General features: G+C 37.0%; 1 protein-coding gene across 1 annotated transcript in view; it reads right to left on the bottom strand.

Moving 5' to 3' along the window:
• Positions 1–24,709, bottom strand: part of LOC143394652 (uncharacterized) — a 38,336-nt gene extending 13,627 nt beyond the window's left edge. The window contains exons 1-4 of the mRNA XM_076849323.1: positions 24,399–24,709; positions 23,071–23,199; positions 8,080–8,336; positions 553–688 (exon numbers count right to left, since the gene is read on the bottom strand). Of these exons, the coding sequence (XP_076705438.1) occupies positions 553–688; positions 8,080–8,336; positions 23,071–23,199; positions 24,399–24,515 (639 nt within the window). The 5' untranslated portion in view covers positions 24,516–24,709. The remainder of the gene's footprint in view (positions 1–552; positions 689–8,079; positions 8,337–23,070; positions 23,200–24,398) is intronic.
• Positions 24,710–25,075: the final 366 nt, after the last annotated feature.

Genomic DNA, 25,075 nt, shown 5'->3' with positions numbered 1-25,075 from the left:
TACAGCTCAGTGGGACAGCACTTGCCTAGCATGTGTGAGACCCTAGGTTTGATTCCAAGCACTGCAAAAACAAACACGCAAACAAATCTGATATTTCACTTTCACCATCACCTCTTTCCCAGTTTTCTCACAGCCCCATTTCCGATAACCTTTTCTTTAGAATCAGAGAGATCTTCAGATCCTTTTGCATATTCTTTCCATGTATCAGAACAGCTTCCAGCCTGCCACACTCTCCTCCTTCCTTTCATCTTCCATTAAGAAGAGGGCAGCTGAGTGTGGGAGTGCATGCCTGTAACTGGGGAGGCTGAGGTAGGAGGATCACAAGTTTGAGGCCAGTCTCAGCAACTTAGTGAGAACTTGTCTCAAAACAAAAAAGGATGTAACTCAGTGGTAAAACCCTCCTGGGTTCAATCCCTGAGAGAGAGAGAGAGAGAGAGAGAGAGAGAGAACTAACTAACTAATAAGTTACTCAACTCTACCCATTATCTTCTGGAGTAACAATAGGTAATAAAAATCCTGTTTCTTCAGAGATTAATTGGAATTTGTTCTTACCTTCACTGGGAAAACATCCAATAAATCTTCTTGTCCTTTCATAGTCATATAAGAAGGGAATCTGCTAGTGCCTGACAACATTTTCTCCAAAAGATCAGCTTTTCGCTCTGCTTTTTCTCTTTCAACCAGATGTACTCTGTGTAAGATAAAAGTAGAAAACAATATTGTAAAACCAACTCAACTAAATTTCAATTAATTAAAAATAACTTTCAAATGCCTCCATTCAAAATAAATTTAAAAGTGTATCAAGTAAAAACATATTTCTTATGAAAAGAGCTAGGCAGTTATCTAAGTATTTCTAGGAAGAGATTAGAAATGCTAGAGAAATGGAAAGAAAAACAATCCTTGTAGTAATTCCCCTAGGGGACATCATTGTGAAACAATCCTCTTAGGTGAAATTTAGATATGAATACATGCCACTGTGGAAATACTGTGATCATCCAGAGGATCCATATGGATAAACATTCTTATTTTAACAATCCCTAAGTGGGACTTCAACTGGAGTTTGATGAGGAAATAAGGAATTAGAAATAATGATGCATGGGCTGGGGATGTGGCTCAAGCGGTAGCACGCTCGCCTGGCATGCGTGCGGCCCAGGTTTGATCCTCAGCACCACATACAAAGATGTTGTGTCCGCCGAAAACTAAAAAATAAATATAAAAAAAAAGAAAAAATAACAATGCAAAACAAAGAATAGCATATGTAAAAACTTGTTAAATCATGTTCTTTGATATAAGCAGCTAATAATTTGGTACTTCTTTGATTACCAATTGCACATATTGGTAATATTTTCTATCCTAAAACTAGGTTAGCAGGGTGTGGTGGTGCATGCCTGTAATCCCAGTGGCTCTGGAGGCTGAGGCAGAAGGATCGAGAGTTCAAAGCCAGCCTTAGCAAAAAATAGCAAGGTGCTAAGCAACTCAATGAAACCCTGTATCTAAATAAAATACAAAATAGGGCTGGGCATATGGCTCAGTGGTTGAGTGCCCCTGAGGTCAATCAATCTATCTTCCATATTTTTTAGGTGACTCTTCTAAGAATTGCACCCCCCAGAATTAACAAATTAAGTCACTCAGCCAAAAGAAAGTATTCAAATTATCAAAAGAGAAAAATTTAATTTAAAAAATGATATTATTAACATGCAGGACACACTCAAAATGTTTAACAAACCTGTAACTTCAATGAAAGAATGAAAGTAGAGACAGAATGGAATAGAATAAATATTTGGAAAACTAATTCCCAAGAATTTTCTAAACCCAATGAAAGACATGAATTGGCAGATTCGATAAGCTCTGTGAATCCCATGTAGTCAATTGCTAACAATTAAAAGCAGCTAGAGGAAAAACACACATTACTTTCAAAGATACAAAAGAAAGACTGATGACTGGTTTTTCAACAGAAATTATAATACCAAAAGTTAACTGAAAGGAAAGTACAGACAACACAAAAATCTATACTCAGTGAAATTACTCTTCAAAATTGAAGATGAGAGGCTGGGGCTGGGGCTTAGTGGTAGAGCACTTGCCTTGCACATGTGAGGCACTGGGTTCGATCCTCAGCAGCACATAAAAAAAAATAAACTAAAGGTACTTAAGAAATTGAAGATAAAATAAACAGTTTCAGAGGGGATAAAATGGAAAAATGTCAAGAATCACTCTATAAGAAATATGACAGGCAATTTTTCAAGATGAAGGAAAATGATCCCTGATGCTTGCACAGAACTGTGGAATAGAATGAAGAACATCAGAAAGGGAATGAGTGCATAGACAAAAATTAAAACTGATGGTTAAACCCGTCGGGTATGGAGTAACACCTGTATCTTGGTTTAGAACTGATATTTGTTTGATTTTGAAATATCTGATATAATTTAGAATGAGGTGTTAAGCTTCTGTTAAAATGTATTCGAAGACCTTTTAAACCAGTGGATCCAAAACAATTTTCACACCATTAGCAGTTGAAACCTACCTCTTTAGGTGTTTTGAGGTATTTACTATTAACTAAATTTAGGAAGTCTTTAGGTTCACTCTAAGTGCAGTAAATATTACAGACATTGGATACAGTGGGATTTTCTGCAGATTTTACTTAAGAAGAGGTGAGTATAAAGCAATTTGCAGTCATTATTGTAATGACAATACTGTTCAAGTGCAAACCCAAAACAGTACAGCTTTTAAATTTTAAAGCATTTGGTAAACTATTGCTGTTTTTTTTCTGTTGCCAATAGCAAAATGCTTTTCCATTAATGGAGACTTCATGCCTTTCAAGCATTTTAAATATGACAATATTTATAAATGTGTGATTTGGAGGAATTCTTTATATTCTTTTTCCTAATTTCCTTTCTCTTCAGAATAGATTCTTTCAACAAGTAATTTGTAGTAATGACTGTGTTGACTTCAATTTTTGGAGTGTAGTAGCTATGTTAAAGATTAACTATTTGGTCTTACTAAAGCCAACACAGAACTTGCTGCTGTGTTTTTTCTTCAGTGATAAATAAAATACTTACAGAAAAAAAAAACCTGATGGTTAAAAAAAACCAATAATATATTATTTACCATGTGGAAAAGTAAAATATAACAATAGAACAAAAGCAAGAAATGGGTAAATGGAGTTAAACTGTCATAAATACTTTATTTGAGGGGTTATTGTAAAAGTACTAATTTAAAGAAAACTAATAAATCAAATATATATTTTTTAATCACTAAATTTGGGGTGAAAACTGATATTTTAAAAAAGTATTAAAAGCTCAATACAGAAGAAAATGAAATAAAAACTTATGAATCAAAAATAAAACAGAGACTGGTGTGGTGAATCACGCCTGTAATCCCCCTTGGCTTAGGAGACTGAGGCAGGAAGATCATGAGTTCAAAACCAGCCTCAGCAACAGCGAGGTACAAAGCAACTCAGTGAGACCCTGTCTCTAAATAAAATACAAAATAGGGCTGGAGATGTGGCTCAGTGGCTGAGTGCCCCTGAGTTCAATCCCTGGTACCAAATAAATAAATAAATAAATAAAGCAATAAAGGATTAATAAAGGTACAGAAACAGATGGGGAAAATATAAAATAACAATATGACTGGCTGAAATCCAACAATTTCAGTAATTACTTTAGAGACAAATGTTATAAACATTTGATTAAAATGTAAGATTATTATACTGAATTTTAAAAAAGACAATGTTAAACATTTTTCAAGAGACATACTTTAAATATAGGAACACAGAAAAATGTAAATTAAAATGGGAAAATACATTCTATGCTAACATTAACAAAAGGAAAGCTGGTGTAAAATTATTAATATTGAAGTAGACTTTAAAGCGAGAAGGGCCTGGGGTATAACTAAGTGGCAGAGTGCTTGCCTAGCATGTGCAAGGCCCTAGGTTAGACCTCCAACAACAACAACAACAACAACAACACACACACACACAAAGGAAAAAAGTATATAAAAAGATAAAGAGGGTCATTTCATAATAAAAAGTGACAGTCTGGGGATGTAGCTCTGTGGTAGAGTGCTTGCCTAGCATATGTTAGGCCCTGGATTCATTTCCCAGCACTGGAAAAAAAAAAAAAAAGCAGGGTGGACAATTAAATAGAAACATATCAATATCTTTAGGATGCTTCAAAATATATAAAGCAAAATTTTGACAACACTAAAAGGAAGAAATAAATACAAATCTGCAATCATAATTGGACATTTTCATACTTTCAATACCAGTAGAATAAAAGTAAAAAGTACTAGGCCTAATTTTTTTTTTTTTTTTGCTTGTGATACTAGAGATCAAATCCAGGGACTCAGGCATGCTAGGCAAGTGCTCTACCATTGACTACATTCACAGCCCATGAAATCTTAGTCCCAGATTCACTAAATGCAAGGAGACAATAGTTAAAGGATCTGGGAACCAGAAATGGCTTAAGAACAATTCTTGTCCAGAGTGTCCTCCCAAATTCATTCCATGGGAACTGTTTCCATTCCTCCTGTCCCCCAGACACTAATAAAATAATGAAATCCCTTTAAAAAATAGTTTGCATGTTAATCAAGGTTTTCTTGAGAAACAGGATTTTTAAATGAATAGAAAGGGAGTTATTATGAAGATTGGTTCATGCAGCTGTGGAGACTGGCAACTTCCAAGATCTGCTGCAAGGTGAGTCAGCAAGCTGGAGACTCAGGAAAAACAGCAGCATAGTTCTAGTCCATGTTGAAGGCTTTAGGCCAGGGGAACAGATGGTGGAGTTCCAGTCCAAAGGCCCACAGGCTTGAAGCCAGGAAGAGTTAATGGTTCAGTTAAGGTTCAAAGGCAGAAATAAAGCTGATGTCCCAGTTCAAAGGCCATCAAGCAGCAAAAATTCTCCATTTGGGCCTTTCACCAGCCAGATGAGATCCACCCATGAGAAGAACAATCTGCTTTATTTGTTCTACCGATTTAAATGTTAATCTCATCCAAAAATACTCTCATAGAAACACCTAGAATAGAAAAAAAAACAAGGAGAGAAATTAATTACAGTAGATAGGGTAGAGAGAGAAGATGGGAGGGGAGGGGAGGGGGGATAGTAGAGGATAGGAAAGGTAGCAGAATACAACAGTTACTAATATGGCATTATGTAAAAATGTGGATGTGTAACGGATGTGATTCTGCAATCTGTATTTGGGGTAAAAATGGGAGTTCATAACCCACTTGAATCTAATGTTGAAATATGATATGTCAAGAGCTTTGTAATGTTTTGAACAACCAATTAAAAAAAAAAAAAGAAAAGAAACACCTAGAATAATGTTTGGCCAAATACTGGGCACTTCATAGCCCAGTCAAGTTGACACAGAATTAACCATCACAGTAGATACAGCCATGTTTTTCTTTAGCACTAAGGATAATAAAAAACAAGTCAGTAGTGACTCGCTCTGTGTTTTAGTTAGTTTTTTGTTGTATGACCAAAATAACTGAGAAGATCAACTTAGAGGAGGAAAAATTTCTATGGAGTTCACAGTTTCAAGGACTCTTTCCGAAGATAGCTGACTCCTTTACTCTGGGACCAAGGTGAGGCAGCACATCATGGTGGAAGGGTGTGGTAGAGGAAAGCTGCTCCTTTCATGGCTGGCCGGGAAGCAGAGGGAGAGAGAGAAAGGAGGGAGGGGCTGCAGGAAAGATACACCTTTCCAGGGAACCCCCTCAGTGACCCACCTTCCTCTGGCCACACCCACCTGCCTACAGTTACCACCCAGTCTATTCAAACTAGGATAGACAGATTAGGTAACAGCTTTCACAGCCCAATCATTTCTCCTCTGAGCATTTTTGCATTAACACAGAAGATTTGGGGGGACACTTCTATCCAATCCATAACATTCTATAGCAATATTCAAAGTTGTGTTGAATAGCTTGCCATGGCTGGTCAGCTGTTGGATCAACCTATAAGCAACTTCATATAGATATCTGAATGATGAATTGCTTTTAATCAGTCTTTCACTTAAAGTTTGTCAGTCCTCTTTTTCTAGACACTTTGCATAAGTAGAAGAAAAGTGGAAGTCCCATTCTCCTTTTTGCAGGCCTTTAAGTAAAGATTTGTTTTCCTATCAATTTTAGTTCCCTGTACATTTTTAATTCTCTTCTCCTCCTCTGCTCTTCCTCCTCCTCTTCTTCCTTTTCCTTTTTTTTTTTTTTTTTTTTTTTTTTGTGCTAGGTATTGAACACAGGTCCTCACACAGGCTAAGCAAGTGCTCCACCACTGAGTTACATACCCCCATTCCTGTTTTCTTTTAAAAAGTGATTTGGAAAATACAAGACACAGAAGAAACTTCAACCTATCAGGTGAGCTAATAGAGTCTAGTACAACCTGAATAATAACAGGCTACACTAGTATTCATATCTGCACAGAACATCTTTTCATCATTGTGTGACTTTTTAAAATAGTATTCATATAATAGGACTGAAAATTAATGATGTTTTTCTCTGCCCGTCAGCCAAGGACACATGATCAAATAAATGCCTTCTTTCTCTATAAACCTACTAAGTAACCATAGGTCTACGAGTAACAAGTTGTATGAAGGACAGAACTACATGATGATCCCAAACTCAGAGGTAAAGCAAACCTGAGTTCAATCCCCAGTGCCAAAAGAAATTATTAAAATAAATTAAAGAAGACCCAAATAAATGGAAGTACACCCCATGTGCATGGAATGAAGACAATAGAAATATATTAATATACATATATATACATACATACATATGTATATATGTATGTATATATGTATATATATATACAATATGTCAAAATATACTGTCATGTATATCTAAAAAGAACAAATTAAAAAATAATATATATATGTATATTCAACATAATCTTTGTCAAAATTCAAGTTACGTTTTTGGGGGGTAATTGACAAGCTGAAATGATCTTTAAATGTACTTACTATAAAGCTACAGTAATTAACAGTGTAGTACTGGCATAGGATTGATGTATAGACCTAGGGAACAGAGTTGAGTATCCATAAATAAATCCATATGTTTATGGTCAATTGATTTTTGACAAGAGAATTACCAAAATTCAAGATGCCAAGACAATTCAATGGAGGAAAAAATAATCTTTTCAACAAATGGTGCTGGGAACAACCGGATATCTATAGGGGAAAGAATGAATTTGGATGCCACCTCCCATATCAGTCAAAAACTTAGCCAAGCCAGGCAGGTTGGAACATGCCTGTAATTCAAGTGACTCAGGAAGTTGAGGCAGGAGGATCACAAATTCAAAGCCAGCCTTAGCAATTTAGGGATGCCCTAAGCAACTGAGGGAGATCTTGTCTCAAAATTAGGGGAAAAAAATGCCAGGGATGTTGCTTAGTGGTTAAGCATCACTGAGTTCAATCCCCAGTTCCAAAGGTGGGGAGGTCGGGGGAAGATAGATGTAAATGTGACCCTGGATTAATCAATGATTTCTTACATATAACACCAAAGATATAAGTGACTAGAAAATTTTAAATTTCATTAAAAACTTTTTTGCTTCAAATGACCCCTACATAAATAAATAAACCAAATGTGGTATATACATATAATAGAATATTATTCAGCTATAAAAAGGAATGAAGAACTGATTAATGCTACCCTACACTGAACTATGAACCTTGAAACATTTTGGCACATGAAAGATGTCAGACACAGGCCTCATACATTATAATTGCATCATATGAAATATCCAGAAAAGGCAAATCCATAAGTCAGAAAGATTAGTGGTTTTCAGGGCCTGGGGGAGAGTAGAATGGGGGGTAACTGGTAAGTGGCTGGTAAATTGAAGATGATGAAAATAGTTTGAAATTAGTGGTGATGATTGTGCAACTACTGCATTCTATATACTTTAAAGGCATGATTCTTATAGTATGTGACATATCAGCAAAAAGGTTTTTTTTTTAACTATTATAATGTTGATTCAGGTATTAGGTGAAATTCTACTAGATTTAAATTCTGTGACTAATCAGGAGAATAATGTTCACATACTATGTGCAAACAAATGGCAAAAGACTTGTTTTAAAACAAACCAGAAAATTCCTTACTTTAGAAGGTTTTCTAGTGCTGTAACTCGTTCAGTTAGTTCCCAGTTGCCTCTTTCAAGACTTTCAATGTTGGTGTTTTTCAAAGACTTAATTCTGGTTAGAGAAGCAATGAGTTCCTGTAGGTCCTGGATATCATCTCTCAGGGACATTATCTGGAATGACTGTTGGGTGTTATTTTCTTTATAACTTTCTAGCTCACTCTTCATCTCTTGCAACATACTTTCCTTTATGAGAAGTTTGCTTTGAAGATTTCTTAGCTAATGAGAAAGTAAATACTAATTAAAATCATTTATAATTTGGTTTTTAAACATTCATAATGTTAAGTAATTACAAGTATTTAAGTTACACATTATATTAAAAAATGAGGCTTTTTAAATTTTTAAAATTTTATTATTTTTTTAGTGCTGGGAATCAAACTCAGGGCCTCACACATGCCAGTTACCATACACTGAGCTATATCCCCAACTCTAAAAGGAAGCCTTTCAATCAACTCCTAACCATATATTCCAATGTTAAAAATGTATTTTCTTTCCTTTCTTTTTTTTCAGTACAGGAGATTAAACCCAGGGGCCCTCTCCCAATGAACTATACCTCAGTCCTTTTTACATTTTATTTTGATACAGGGTATCACTAAGTTGCTGAACTTGTGATCCTCCTGCCTCAGCCTCCTGAATCATTGGATTACAGATGCACACCACCACATCCAGCTAGATGTTTGTTTTGCTTTCCAATGAGTTGTTTGTTTGATTTTTTTGTTGTTGTTATAATTGGGCACAATACCTTTATTTATTTTTATGTGGTGCTGACGATCCAACCCAGCGCCTGGCGCGTGCAAGTGCTCTACCACTGAGAGCCACAGCCCCAGGCCTCCAATGAGTTGTAAAGAGAAAAGGGTTCATAAGTCTATCTTCGGGAGAGGTGCCTGTTTATAACACTTGGTTCCTGGTCTTATTTGTGCTCATTGGAGAAGCGGAGAGGAAGTCAGGAGGAAAAGCAAGGTATAAATAGGCTATATATACATAAAGCAGATAAAGGGAAGAAGAGATTATAAAGTTGTGGAAAGAAGAGTAATGGCTTGTTGGGGAGTAGGGAAGCCACACCCACCAATCGGGACAGGGGTGGGGGTGGGGGTGTGTGGAATAGGAGGAGGAGCCCAGAAAGAACTGTAAGGAATGGGGGCCATCTCTTCTGATAAGTGGAGAATGTTCACCAGATGAAGGAAAAGTGAGGTACTGCTAATATTCAGGGATCTTTTAACTGTTAATGTTTTTATACCTTTATTTATTTACTTATTTATATGTGGTGCTGAGGATGGAACCCAGGGCCTTGCACATGCTGGGCAAGGGCTCTACTGCTGAGCCACAACCTCAGCCCCAGATTTAGTCCTTTTTTACATAGTGAAAGATCATTAGTTTCATAACCAGAAGTAGCTCAGGAATACTATTATGAAAAAAAAATACTTAGAAATGCTATATTTTCACCAAGTGTATTGGCACATGCCTATAATTCCAGCTGAGGCAGGAGGATCATAAGTTCAAGGCCAGCCTGGGCAACTTAGTGAAATTCTGCCTAAAAAGTGCTGGAGAGATAGCTCAGGGGTATCAGTACTTCTTCCCCCTGCACCCAAACACACACACAAGCTATATTTTCTAATAGTGAAGTCTGTATGAGAACCAAGCATTTTAAACTAAGTTTTTCATCAGTATATGTATATAAGGTCCTTGTCCTCTATGTTTAAAAAATCATGTGAAATGAAAACAAAATGAATAAAATGAACTGAATCTTCTATATTCTCACTAAAAACATACCTTCATGTATTTTTAAAACTTATATCTTTCATAAAAACACATCTCAGTGAGTCCAGAGAATTTCTAGAGCAAGAATGGAAGGCATAGGGACAGACCTCAAACCTCAGAGCAGCAAGACAGACTGTGGCCACAGGCAATTCAGCTAAATTTTCCTACTCATCCTACAAGGTGGCTATAAGGATTAAAGATGACATAGGGCCTAGTACAGTGTCTGGTACATATTAGATCCTGAAAAAAGTTGTAAAAATGGAGCCGGGATGGTACAGGGCACAGACCTGGTCGTGGGGGAAGCAGAAGATTTGAACTCCAGCTGAAAACCCATTTAGCATGTATTAGGATCACCTGGAGGGCTTGTTTTAAAAAAAAAAAAAATAGGTTACTAGGGTTGGGGATGTAGCTCATGGGTAGTGCTTGCCTAGCATGCGTGAAGCCCTGGGTTTATCCCCAACATATGCCTCTAAAGACAAATAAACAAATAACACAAAGAAGCAAAACAGATGGCTAGGCCTACCTCAAGAGTTTAAATTTTGATGTGGGAACAGAGAATTTGTTTTTCTTCTGAGTTCCCAGATTTTATTCATGTGGCTGGTCTGGGGAATTACACTTTGAGAATTAGGCTGTATGCAAACTGGACTTTGTCTCTTTGGTACAAACAGAGATTAGGAAGAGGCTGTTTTTCCCATTATTATTTCTTTTGGTGAGCCAGGTCAAGGATGGGGTCAAAATGAACATTCCACCATTGCAGAGGTTGAGAGGCCACTGTGGCTGTGCCATAAAGACTCAACCACAGACATCATTATAATAAGTACATGTGTGAAAACACGAATGATTTGTGTATAACCAGAGACATGAAAAATTAAGCTCTATATGTGTACTATGAATTGAACTGTATTCTTCTGTCATGTATAATAAATAAATATATAAATAAATCTCAACAGCAGCAACTTCCTAACCACAGGATAGTGTCTACAGATGTCTTGAGCTCCCTCATCCATTCAGTGCTGGCCCTGGCTCCCACACACTGATCTTCCAATCATTTGCTATACATCTAATTCCCCGGCTTAATAAATTATTTTCTGCTTGATTTAGAGTGGTTTGTTTTCTACAGCGAAACCAAGACTGATCTATCCCTCTTCGCAACTTTTTCCTCCTTGATTTTCAACAAATTGGTTATCTCCTTTTTCTTTTCCTCTCTGAAGACTTCTTTTCAGTCTTCTACTGTGGTTTTTTTTTTTTTTTTTTTTTTTTTTTTATCTTGCTTGGAGGCATTTCAACAGAAGATTGGGTCAATTGAACAATTTGTCTCCCTGGGTCAAATTGTTCAAATTCTTCCATTGATTGAATATCTACAATTCTATCTCCAAGTATACAAGCATTTCTTTTTTTTTTTTTTAAAGAGAGAGAGAGAGAGAGAGAGAGAGAGAGAGAGAGAGAATTTTTTAATATTTATTTTTTAGTTTTCGGCAGACACAACATCTTTGTTTGCATGTGGTGCTGAGGATCGAACCCGGGCTGCACGCATGCCAGGTGAGCGCGCTACCACTTGAGCCACATCCCCAGCCCCATACAAGCATTTCTGAAATAAGGTGGTGGTACAGCTCACTACTTGCAAATTGATGAGTCCTATTTTAGCCAAAAAATCAAGTATCATAGCAGCCATGCAGCAAATATGGGTTTGGGACATGAGAGATATTACCTGTCAATCAGCTATTGGTTATTCGGAAATTGCTGGTGACTATTCCACCCAAACTTTGCTGTCTGTTTTATAGTGTAGCTAACATTCACTCTGATTCATGGCCTGTGTATAATAATGTTCAGCCTCTCCTTCGTTTCCAACATACTCAGGTTAACCATAATGATTCCAACTTCTGTTTGGTGTCATCTCTTGATATGCATACCCAAAATATGGAATCCTATTGAAACAAATGTGCAGCAAAGGGTAAGACCATAAGAAGAGATTATGGTATATATCAGACTCATATTTGGCCATATTTATGTGGAGTGATTGATTTTGAAATGCTTTCAATTCCCTTTTATTGAACAGCTCTACTACTGAGCTACATCCCCAGCTCTAATAATTCTTCTTATGTTCCTTACTTCAATAAATAGTACTGTGAATTGGGGGAAAATGGAAGAGGGATGGAAATAGGAAAGACAGTAAAATGAACTGGACATTATTTTCCTATATTCATATAGGAAATGTGTAACTCTACATCATGTACAACCACAAGAATGGGAAGTTATACTCCTTGTATGTATGTCAAATACATTCTACTGTCATATTTAACTAAAAAGAATAAAAAATAAATAGTACTGCCACCCTTTGAATAACTTTGAACATTTTTTGTTGCTCTTTATTATGAAAAGAAAAAGAGGCATCCATGATTACCATAAACAACCAAGAACACTATTTCTTAAATTGTTTCATTGAGGCTGGATAGCAAACTGAAATAAGACAATATGAATACAATGACTTATTTTCAGCAGTTGATATTTATAGGGGTTATCCTCGAAAGAGCATTAAAACATAAGGAAGCTGGGCACGGTGTTGCATGCCTGTAATCCCAGTGTCAGGAGGTTGAGACAGGAGGATCGAAAGTACAAAGCCAGCCTCAGCAAAAGCGAGGCACAAAGCAACTCAGTGAGACTCTGTCTCTAAATAAAATACAAAACAGGGCTGGGGATGTAGCTCAGTGGTTCAGTGCTCCTGAGTTCAATTCCTGCTACCCCCACCTCCCAAAAAAAAGTTTAAGGAAAGTTAACTTGCACACACATCAAACATGAAAGTAATATGTAAAACTTCCTAAATCTATATTTATAAAATCTAGGTAAGTGTTTCTAGAAAGTGCTTTGCTGCTGCTGAGCAGTGCTAAGCTGGATATAACACACCCTATATTGTGGGTGCAGGGTTCTTTTTTTTTTCCTGTTTAAATAATCATAAAATATGTACAAAATTTTTAAAAAATATATCTTACTGTTTGAAAAGTAGATGAAGCTTCCCAGAAAAGAAGAGTCTCTGGAATTCAATAAACACTTTCTGGTCAGTCCAATTACCCCAAAGTCAGGCCTACACTGATTTCATCACTGAAAGAGCTTTCTTTCCTTTTTTTTTTTTTTTTTTTTTTGAGACAGGGTCTCACTATGTGGCCCCGATTGGCTTCAAACATCTGAGCTCAAGCCCAGCCTCCTGTCCAGTCTCCCAAGCAGCTGGGTCTACAGGTACATGCCAACATGCCCGGCAAGAATGCTTTTTAATTCCATTCCCAGAACATGACCAATCTTTTAAAAATACTGTTCCATTTCCTCTACCATATGCCTATTAAAACTCCCTACAAGCTGGGAATGACTGTGGTGGCGCAGCTGCTCTAGAGGCTGAGGTGAAGGGATCACTTGGATCCAGGAGTGTGCCCGTCTAGATAACACAGCAAGACCCATCTCAAAAAAGAAAAAAAGAAAAGAAATTTTAAAGAGAGGATTTATAGTCTTTATCCCTAAGCAATTCTCCTAAGTACAGCTTTCTTATCCTAGAGAAAATGAAAATGGTAATTAACTTAGAGTATGAAATTGGTTTTTTTAGGCCCTTCTGGCAAAATCTTAACATAAATCAGTTTTTCAGTCTAAAGTTCTTTAAAAATTATTTCATTAAAGTAAAACTATTTAGAAGGAATGCAAATGAAACACAGCCTCTTTAAAATGAAAAGAAACTTCCTGATAAATGCTTTTCTGCATTCAGTTTCCTCATACTGAGAAGGGAAACTGAGAAACTTCTCCCAGCCTTGATGGGTGCCAAGAAAGGTAAGACTGACATTTTCTATAGCTTGTATAGCCTACCTAAGTCTGCTTATGTATATATCCCCTGGGTTTTGTTTCTACAAATTGTAACTGCTTCTGTAGAGCCACTGAAGAAACAATCTAGCTGTTTCTCCCCAGTTTCATCAAGCTGCATTAAATTAACTTTTCCTTTTTATATCATTGCTTATTTCCCATGTAGGCAGGTGGCTGAATCCTGCCAACTGGGATCCAGGCAGTTTTCCTGGCTTGGCTGCCAGTACTAGCCCTGCCACTCTAACACTTCTCAGAATCATCCTTTCATTTAATTGACAAATAAGCCCTTACTGCCTTCTGTTTTCCAGGCATGTGCCAGGTGCTGAGGATCCAAAGAAGATTAAGAATGCTCTCAAGATTTTTTCCAGGTCACCAGGTAAACCAATTTGAAGACAATAATTTTTTAGATAAAACTTTACCTTAATAAATACAGTAATAGTGGTATGAAAAGAATGGACAGAGAACACAAAGGATATCTAATTCTGCCCTCAGTTGTCACTTCAAATCTTCCTGAAAACCCTGTGATGATCCCCCTGCCCATTGAGGATAAACTCAAATGGCAAGTTATTTTGCCCACCCATTCTCTCCAATCACTTTTTACAGTCCCCCTCTTCAAACTCTGTGAAACATTCTGTGTTCTTCAAGTCCACCCTAACTGCTACTACCTTCAAGAAGCCTATATTCATGTAGTTTTCCTGGTACTTCTCATTGTTACTTCCATTTCCTAATTTTTTTACCTTTTCTTCATGACCATTGATTTGTAAACTCTAAGATTTTAAGACATTCATGCATTACTTTTTAGGTAAAAAAAAAAATCCAAACTTGAAGAGTCAGATGTTGGATTTAGAGATCATGAACCAGAAATATACTCAGGACTTAGCTAACTTTAGGCTACTGTGAAAACTGAGATATGACTTTTTGATAAAAACTGTCAATGAAGGACTTGAATTCAGAATATATAAAGAATTCTCTGAACTCTCATAACAATCCAATTAGAAAATGGGCAAACTAACTAACTAGAACAAATTAAAAAGTTAAAATAAATTTTAAAAATAAATTTAAAAATTGATATAAAGAAAGCGAGAAATTATTAGCAAAGAAAGAAAGAAAGAAAGAAAGAAAGAAAGAAAATGGGCAAGATATTTGAACAGAAACTTTACCAGAAAGGACATACAGATAGCAAATGAGCACATAAAGATATGTTCAACATCATCATCCATTAGGATATGCAAATTAAAGCCACAATTAAATATTACGACTCACAGAATATCTAAAATACAAAGTAATTACAACACCACATGCTGGTAAGAATACAGGGAAACTGGATCACCCATACATTGCTAGTAGACATGTAAAATAGTACAGCCTCTCTGGAACATAGTATGACAACTTTCTGATAAAAGTAAAAATTCAGTTACCATATGAACCAGATACTGCACTCTTGGGTATTTATCCTGGAGAAATGAAGTTATGTTCTTACAAGAATATGCACATTGATGTTCACAACAGCTTCATTTGTAATAGCCAAAAAAATTGTAAACAACCCAGATATTTATTATTATGGTTTGGATCTACAATATTCCCCAAAGGTTCATGTGTTGAAGGCTTGTGCCCAATATAGGAATGTTCGGAATTGGGGCTTTTGGGAAATGGATGGATCATGAAGGCTCTAACTGCATCAATGGATTAACTGATGGAATAATAATTTGATGGCATCATTGGGAGGTGATGGAAACGGTAGGAAGTGGGGTCTCACTGGAGGAAGTAGGTCACAGGGTATTGAGAGCCACAGTTTAGTCGGAATGATGCCTGGCATTTTGCTAGAGGGAATGGTTGAAAGGTGACCCTGCTCTGGGAATAGGGCGGTTCCAGGATTAGGGCGGATCCTGCTGCCTCAGGCGCCCGCTACTTTGGAGTTCCCATTGAGTTCTCCTGGGGTTCCTGGAGAATTGGTGCGTGGAGCCCAGTGGAGGGAGTGTATTCCCGGGAAGTGTATGTAGAGTGCCGGAGAGAGTTCTGGAATAAAGAGTTGCTGTTTGAACCTACAAGGCTTTGTGGCGGCTCGGTTATTTTGTGCCCAGCCAGACTGCCACAACAGGGAGCATATCTTGTCCCCTGCACCTCTCCCTCTTGCTCTGCTTTCATAGCTGCCATGAGGTCAGAAACTTTCCTATGCCATAATGTCTCTACCTTGGAGCCAGCCCATCATGGACTGAAACCTCTGAAATTATAAGGCAAATTAAATCTTCCATCCTGAGTTGTTTTTTTCAGATATTTTGTCTTACTGTGGGAAAGCTAAAACTTCTGTCAATGGGTGAATATTCAACAAACTATGGTACATACATACAATGGAATACTACTCAACAATGCAAAGAACCAAATCAGTGCAATGATTTGAATAAATCTCTATGAAATTATCCTAAGTGAAAAAGCCAATCTCCAGATGTTACATATGTAACATTCTATTTATATAACATTTAAAGACAAATTTATTGAGATATAATTCATCACTTCTTTTTTTTGTGGGGGAGGAGTGTTTTTGAGGTGTGGTCTTGCTATGTTGTCCAGGCTTGCCTTGAACTTGAGATTGTCCTGTCTCAGTGTCCCAAGTAACTGGGTTTATAGGTGTATGCCACCACACCCAGTTAATTCACCAATTTAAAGTTTATATAGTTGGGTGGTTTTTTGTATTCACAGAATTGTGCAATCACAGTAGATTCATTTTTTCCCATTACAAACTAAGATGTAATTCACATAAAATTCACCTTTCAGAATTACAATTCATGGGAAAGGATGGGGGAAGTGCTTAGGAGTGATATTGGCCAAAGTAGATTGTTATATTGTGTATTGTGTACATGTATAAACATGTAAAAACAAATCCCATCAGTATGTACAATTATAATGCACCAATAAGAAATGTGGGACCGGGTGCAGTTGCACAAGTTTGTAATCCCAGCGGCTTGGGAGGCTAAGATAGGAGGATGACAAGTTCAAAGCCAGTCTCAGCAAAGGTGAGGTGCTAAGCAACCCTGTCTCTAAATAAAATACAAAAAACGGGCTTCAGATGTGACTCAGTGGTCAAGTGTCGAGGAGGAGGAAGAGGAAGAGGAGGAGGAGGACAGGAGAAAGAAATGTGGGGAAAAATACAATTCAGTATTTTTTCATATTTTCACTAGTTTTTGCAATCATTACTACCATCTAATTCCAGAACATTTTCATATCTCCCAAAGAAGCCCCATACTCACTATAGCAGTTACATACTCCCCTGGAAACCATAGATGTGTTTATTCTGTACATTTAATATGAATGGAATTGTATATGTTTTCTTCTTTCCCTTAGATAATGTTCTCAAGGTTCATCCACATTGTAGCATATATCAATACTTAATTCCTTTTTATGGCTGAACAATATTCTACTATGTGGTAAACCTTATTTTGATTATTCACTTATCAGTTGAGGGACATTTGAGTTTCCGTGAGTATATGAGAGAGAGAGAGAGAGAGAGAGAGAGAGAGAGATAGATTAGGGATTGATTCCAAGGGCACTCTACCACTGAGCTACAGCTGCTGCCCTTTTTATTTTTTATTTTGAGACAGGGTCTCATTAATTAGCCCAGGCTGGCCTTGAACTTGCAATCCTCCTGCCTCAGCCTCTGTGTTGCTGGAATTTCAGGCATGTTCCAGGTTGAGTTTTCACTTTTGTGTGTGTGTGTGTGTGTGTGTGTGTGTATGAGTGTTGCTGAGGCACTGGGTTCGATCCTCAGCACCACATAAAAATAAATATATAAAATAAAGGTATTGAGTCCATCTACAACTAAAAAATGTTTTTAAAAAAGAGGGGCTGGGGATATAGCTCAGTGGTAAAGTGCCCTGGTTTCAATCCCCTGTATCAAAAAATCCAGGTCCTTGTGCATGCAAGGCAAATACTCTACCAACTGAGCTCTCTCTCTCGAGCCCGAGTTTTCACTTTTTGACTTTACAAATAATGCTACTAGAAATATTTATGTACAAGTTTTTTTTGTGAATGTTTCTCACCGCTCTTGAGAGTATACTTGGTAGAAGGATTACTAGGTCATATGATAACTCCATGTTTAGTGTTTTAATATACAGTTCAGTTCTATTATCCTCAGGTTCCACATGCATGAATTCAACCATGTATCAAAATGTTTGAAAAACTATTGTGTTTATATATTGAACATGTGTAAACTTTTTTTTATTTGTACAGGGGATTGAACCCAGGGGCACTTTACCACTGAGCTACATCCCCAGGCCTCCCCACCTATTTTCAGTTGTAGATGGACACAATACCTTTATTTATTTATTTTTATGTGGTGCTAAGGATTGAACCCAGTGCCTCATATGTGCAAGACAAGTCCTCTGCCACTGAGCCACAATCCCAGCCCCAATCCCAGCCTTTTATTTATTTATTTTTTTTTAATTTTGAGACAAGATCTTGCTATGTTGCTGCACATTTGAGTCAGCTTTTTCATTGTTGTCACCAAAAGACCGGATAAGAACAATTAGAGGAGGAAAAGTTTATTTGGGGGCTCATAGTTTCAGAGGTCTTAGTCCATAGATAGCCATCTCCATTCCTCAGGACCTGAGATGAGGCAGAACATCATGATGGAATAATGTGACTGAGGAAAGCAAGTCAGGACATGGCCATCAATAAGTAGAGAGAGATTCCACTTGCCAGAGACAAAATATATACTGCAAAGGCACACCCCCATGACCTACCCCCTCTAGTCATATCCTACCCTGCCTTCAATTACCACTCAGTTAATCCTTATCAGGGGATTAATTCGCTGATTGCTTTAAGGTTCTCATAACCCAATCATCCACCTCTAAACCTTTCATTTCTCACATATAAGCTTTTGGGGGACACCTCATATGTAAACCGTAACACTGACGTTCTCTCTAAATTTCTGTGACTGGCCTCAAACTTGTGATCCTTGTGCTCTGCCTCCCCAGTCACTGAGATTACAGGCATGTGCCAATGAGTCCAGCACTGAACACACACAGACTTTTTGGTCTTTGTTCCAACAACATAGTATAACAACTATTTACATAGCACTTACAATTTGGAATTATATGTAATATAGAGGTGATTTAAAGTACAGTTGTCCTTTGCGTATATGTGGGTGATCAATTCCAGGATTCCCTACACATTACCAAAATCTGCAGATGCCCAAGTCCCTTATATAAAATCATCTCATATACTTTAAATTGAATAACATTTCATAAATAAAAGAGAAAGGGGCTGGGGTTGTGGCTCAGTGATGGAGTGCTTTCCTAGCATGTGTAAGGCACTGGGTTTGATCATCAGCATCACATATAAACATTCAAACAAACAAACAAACAAATAAATGTATTGTGTCCATCTACAATTAATAAAATAAAAGAAAAATAAAGGAGAGATTGGTGGTTACCAAGGGTTGGGGGTGTAGATGTAAAATGGCAATGTGAAGGATTCTTGTGATGTTAGAACTATTCAGTATCTTGACTGGCTTAAAGCATTTAATATATAAACATACAAATGAGTACAAACAGAACTGGGGAAATCTGAATAAGATTGGTAGACTATATCAATGTTAATACTCAGGCAGTTACATTATACTATAGTTCTGTAATATTTTACCATTAAAAGAAATTAAACAAGCTGGGTGTATTGGTGCATACCTGTAATGCCAGCAGCTGGGGAGGCTGAGGCAGGAGGATCACAAGTTCAAAGCCAGCTTCAGCAATTTAGTGAGGCCCTAAGCAACTCATGAGACTCTGTCTCTAAATAAAACAAAAAATAGGGCTGGGGATGTGGCTCACTGGTTAAGCACCCCTGGTTTCAATTCCTATACCAAAAAAAAAAAAAAAAAGGGAAATTGGATACAGTGTACAGAGATCTCAACGTAACTTTTTGTTTTTCTTTTGTGGTACACCTTGGCAATCAAATCCAAGACCTCACTGCTCCACAGTCTATCATTGAGCCACATCCCCCCGCCCCTGCCCCCTACTTTTTCTTTAAATTTTTAGTCTTGCTAAGTTGCCCAGGCTGGCCTTGAACTTGTGATCCCACTTGAACTTGTGATTCTCAACTTCCCAAGTCACTGGGATTATAGGTATGTGCCACCATGATTGGCTTGCCATTTCTTTTAATAATTTCAAGTATATTTATGATTATCTCAGTAAAAAAAATCAATTAGAAAGAGTAATAATTTTCTTTACCTGAAAAAATTTTATTACTCTCATCTACCCTCTCCAGAGCTGGCTTCATCTACCAGGTTCTACTATTAGCCTTATTATTATTCTCTGGCAAGAAAAATATCTGCATAATATAGTCAATTCCCTTACAAATAAAAGTTTCCATGAGAATCAAACTAAAAAGTACTGGTAAGACACATTAAATTATCTTAAATTTAGAACACCATAATTCATTATACATTTTCCTTTTTATTGGTGCATTATAATTATACATATTAGTGAGATTTGTTATTACATATTCATATGACTTTTTGTTCTGAACTCATATTTTTTAACATGGCAGCCCACCTAGCACTATGTAAGAGTTTTAGCTCAGTATCATACTGCTTTAACTAGACAACACAATAACCAACTGAATAGGTTAATATTTTTTCCTTCTATATCCAGCTTTAGCCAAATATAGCTCTCTTGCACCTGTTTCTTCATTAAACGGCAAAAACAATTATTTTTGTATGTCCCAGAAAGAGATAAATTATAATTAAAAATTTTAAATGCATGCAGTGAGAAGAGAACTACCCTATCAAGACAGTTGTGTTCCTGTGGAATTAAATAATAGGTTATTGGAAAAAGGAAAGATGACTCATGCTGATGCTCAGGTATTCTGTTGAAATCACTAAACTTTTTCTTTTTAAAATGACTTTAACACTAGGAAACCATGCAAAAATAGTCACTAATTTTGGGGGTGGGGGTGGGGATTGAACCTGAGAGTGCTTTACCACTGAGTTACATTCCTAGCCCTTTTCTTTCTCTCTTTTCTTTTTTTCTTTATTTGCGACCTCCTGCCCCACTCTCCCAAATTGCTGCAATTACAGGCATGTGCTGCTGTACCTGGCTGACACTAATTTGTATTAAATTTAGACAATGCCAATGGGAGCTATCTAAAACCATGTCGAAATGAGATCTTACAGAGCCTTTCAGATATTTACCTTGTTAAATAGGTGAAGACATATATGTAATTAGGAAATGATTTATGTACACGTGACAAGTAGCTTTTTTTTTTTTTTCCTAGTGCTGGGGATTGAACTTGAGTCTTGCATATGCTAGGCAAGTGCTGTATCACTGAGCTATATCCCCAAATCTGTTGATTTTATCTTGAGGCAGAGTCTCCCTAAGTTGCTGTGGCTAGCCTCAAACTTGTGGTCCTCCTGCCTCAGCTTCCTGAGTTGCTGGAATTATAGGTATTTGCCACTATACTTGATGGTTTAAAAGTTTTTAAATGAATTATGCATAGACATAAAACTTAATCTAATACAAATATGAATTATAAAAAATTCAAATTTCTGAGATTATTAATAAGTTACACTGTTATAATAAGATCTCTATAGTTTTAAGGGATTGGCATCATTTTTCCTGAAAGAAAAGAAAAATCTATGATTCTATCAAAGCTTTCATAAGATATACTATGTCTATATAAGCTCCATTTAAATCTAAGCTCTACCACTCTTGTGTAGATAAAATGGAAAGAAATATATATATATGTATATACATATATATATTTACCTAGATATCTGTATCTATAATTGTATCTACTTAAATTAAATCTGGAATCAATTAGGCCATTGATAGAGGAAATAATAGAAAAGTACTTTTATATGGTTCTGGGCAGCAAAGAATCCACTATAAAGGACTATGTTGAGTCCCTGCCCCCATATTTGTATGTTGAAGTCCTAACTCCTAATATTTCAGCATGTGCCTGAATTTGAGTAATTATGTTAAGTAATTATGTTAAAATTATATTAAGGTAGGCCCTAATTCAATATGATGGGTATCCTTATAAGAGGAGGAAACTTGGACATAGGCTGATACATAGGAAAAACCATGTGAAGACAGGGAGAAGACCACCAGCTACAAGCTAACCAAAAAAACTACCCAACTGACACCTTGTCTCAGACTTTTTTAATGTGACGGGGGTGGGGTGCTGTTGTTCCACTCTGAGGAGTCAAACCCAGGTCTTCACATATACCAGGCGCTTTAAGCACTCTACCTCTAAGTCACATTTTTAGCCCTTTGTCTCAGACTTCTAGCCTTCACAACTGTGAAAAAATAAACTGTTGTTAAATCTACTCAGTCTATGACACTTTGTTATGGCTGCCCTAGGAAATAGCCACCATAGATTGCTACTTATTCAAAGGGCTGGTCATTGCCCCTCAAATGTAAGCATTCCCAGCATTTTGCCTAGAGGTAACCATAGAGGCAGCATAGACATGAATGGCTACATCACAGTACCCTTAACAATGACCTTTGAGCTTCCAACCATGGCTACCTATGGAACTATTTCTTGCAACAAATCCTGAGAATAGTTAGGCTCAACTAAAGAATTTCTACAGGTGCTCTCTAGTGTTCATCAGAGGGAGTAAAAGTCAAGGGATTTCCTACAAATGTGTTTTCTGTTTTTGTTTTTTAATCTATTGATGCCAATGAGATATATCAAGTATTAAATTAAACTAGTGAATTTTTGCCATTTGGTGGTATGCTGAAAATAGGAGCTCATTTTTTTCATTAAAAATATTTAGGAGTCAGGCATGGTGGTGCACACCTATAATTCCAGCTACTTGGGAAGCTGAGACAGGAAGATTGTGAGTTGAAGGCCAGCGTTAGCAACTTAGTAAGCCATTGTCTCAAAAATAAATAAAGAGAGCAGAGGGTATAGCTCAATAGTAGTACACCACTGGGTTCAATCATAGTACCAAAAAAAAAAAAAAAAAAGGTAGGCAGTATAGCTCAGTGGTAGAGCACTTGCCTAGCTTGGTCAAGGTCCTGGGTTTAATCCCTAGCACTGGAAAACAAACAATCAAACAACTTAGTACATATAATTGATTATTATTTTTACATAAATTTTAAGCATGGTAATCTGTAAGCTGTGTTCTAATATCCCAAATTTGCCAGTCATCTCCAGTGGATATTCTCTGTCAAAAGACAGATTTGAGTCTAAATTAAAATTGCTCCTCAGGAATGAAAGAATTCAATATTGAGACACACACACACACAAAAAGCAAAAGTGGGATAGATAATACCTTGAGCTCTGTATCAGAATGTTTACTCTCCCTACTTCTACAGAAGATATAATTTTCTAGTGTTCTTTTTTGTTTATATAATCTCTATACCTCAGCTAAAAGATTCTTGTTTTTCACCAACAAACCAGCAAAGTCAGGATGGACTGGGTCAGCTGCCCTTTTGTTGCATGTAACTGGGTTCCTGGTAGAAATCACCTCAGGAGGTAGATCAAAACAAGCCTACAAAGAGAAATAGCCAATTAATTACTAAACATGTACCCTGTGAATAAAAACCCACAATATTCTGGCTTATATTAACTCAAGTAAGTAGTTTTAAATAGACCAAACTTTAAAATATTCATTTTGAGGTGCTACCCTAACAAACACATTAGGTCCCAAGAAAACAGCAAGCAACAACATGCTGACCCAAAAAGCTACTTCACATTTTCTAAAACAATTTGTAATGTGAGCCATGAGGAAATGCTGCACATCTATAAATTGTGCAGACACAATTTCTGAAAACATAGGAATCAAGAAAATGGGGAAATTTTAATGTGCATCTAATAAAAAGTTTACAGAAACATGAACTACTAGGTAATTGATTCCGGGCCTGGTAGTGCTCATCTGTAATCACAGCTACTAGAGACAGAGGCAGAAGGATCTCAAATTGAGGCCAGTCTTAGTGAGACCCTACCTCCAGCAACTCAGGAGGCTGAGGCAGGAGGATGGCAAGTTCAAGCCTCGCCTAGATGACTTGGCAAGACCTTGTCTTAAAATAAAAAAATAGAAGGGTTGGGGATATGGCTTGGTAGTAGAGCACCCTAAAGTTCAATCCATCCCCAGTACTGCAAAAAACAGAAAGTAAATAAATAAATAAAAATTAAAACAGTCTGAGGATATAGTTCAATGCTTTCCTAGCATGGGTAAGGCCCTGGGTTCTATCCCCAGTACTACAAAAAGCAAATAAACAAACAAAAAATGTGGTGCACTAAAAAGATAATGAGAGTCAGACTACTTAGTTCCACCACTTAATCACTGTGGCCTTTCTCTGGGGTTCAGTATCCTAATCTGCAAAATAATTGAACTAGATCAAACTCAATTTATAGTCTATTTTTATATTATTTTGGGGATAATGGGCATTAGTGAAATACCAGAACTACAAAAACAGTCAAAACCAAAATCCGTTTGAGGTTTTATTAGATTCTAATATTTCCTTGCTCCTTGTTCTAGAATCAAGCCAGAAATCAAAAGAAGTGGGATATCATTTGACCTCATTTCTTGTATTCATTCACTAGCAAAGAAAGGGTCAGGGCACTAGTATAGACAAATGGACAAACAGAATGGACTTTCCCTTTCTTCAAGCTCTCAGTTGGGTGGGAGAGATTGATTTACTTCCTTATGAGAATGGGGGAAAAAATAAACACCAGAGTACAACTCACCACTGGATGGTTTTTCCAGGCTGATAGCTGCTTGACTTGTGGTGACTTAGCCTCATGGGGCCTAGTAGGAAGCCTTCCTGGATGTGAGTGGTTTAGAGATCGGAGAGGGCTTGACATGCTGGAGATACAAGCAGCATGAAACGGATCTACTAACGGTGACCCCAGATGCTTCCCAGGGAAGTTTCCATAGAGTACTTAAGAAGAGATGCTGAGGTCTGTTGGGCATCAAAAGCAATGTCTGCTAGAAGGTTCTACTTCAGATCCTCAGGGCTTAGTTAGACCTCAGAAGAAGCTGCCCAATGAACCTATTGCTTAGAGAAAAGGAAGAGCTGGTTTCTAGAGACAGGACCAAACTCTGTTTAGATTATAACTGGTGAAAGTAGCACGTGAATGCAGGTATATGTACACTCATAATATCATTCCCTTTTTTTTCCTTTAGTGATGGGGATTGAACCCAGAGCCTTGTGCATGCTAGGTAAGCGCTTTACTACTGAGTTATACCCCCAATGTTGTTTGTTAATCACGTTTTTAGTTATTTGACTTGTAAATTTTCCCTTATTTTTAATCTGTTAGAAATATTATGTCCCTCAAGATACCACTAAAAGATAAAAGTCAAATATGAATTGATAACGTAGAATGTGATAGTTCATAGTGCTCTTTATACCCTAGAGGAAAAT

Source organism: Callospermophilus lateralis, chromosome 3 (genome assembly GCF_048772815.1).
Source record: "Callospermophilus lateralis isolate mCalLat2 chromosome 3, mCalLat2.hap1, whole genome shotgun sequence".
Classification (NCBI taxonomy): domain Eukaryota; kingdom Metazoa; phylum Chordata; class Mammalia; order Rodentia; family Sciuridae; genus Callospermophilus; species Callospermophilus lateralis.
The sequence above is the reverse complement of the archived record's forward strand: the minus strand, read 5'-3'. Positions and strand labels throughout refer to the sequence as shown.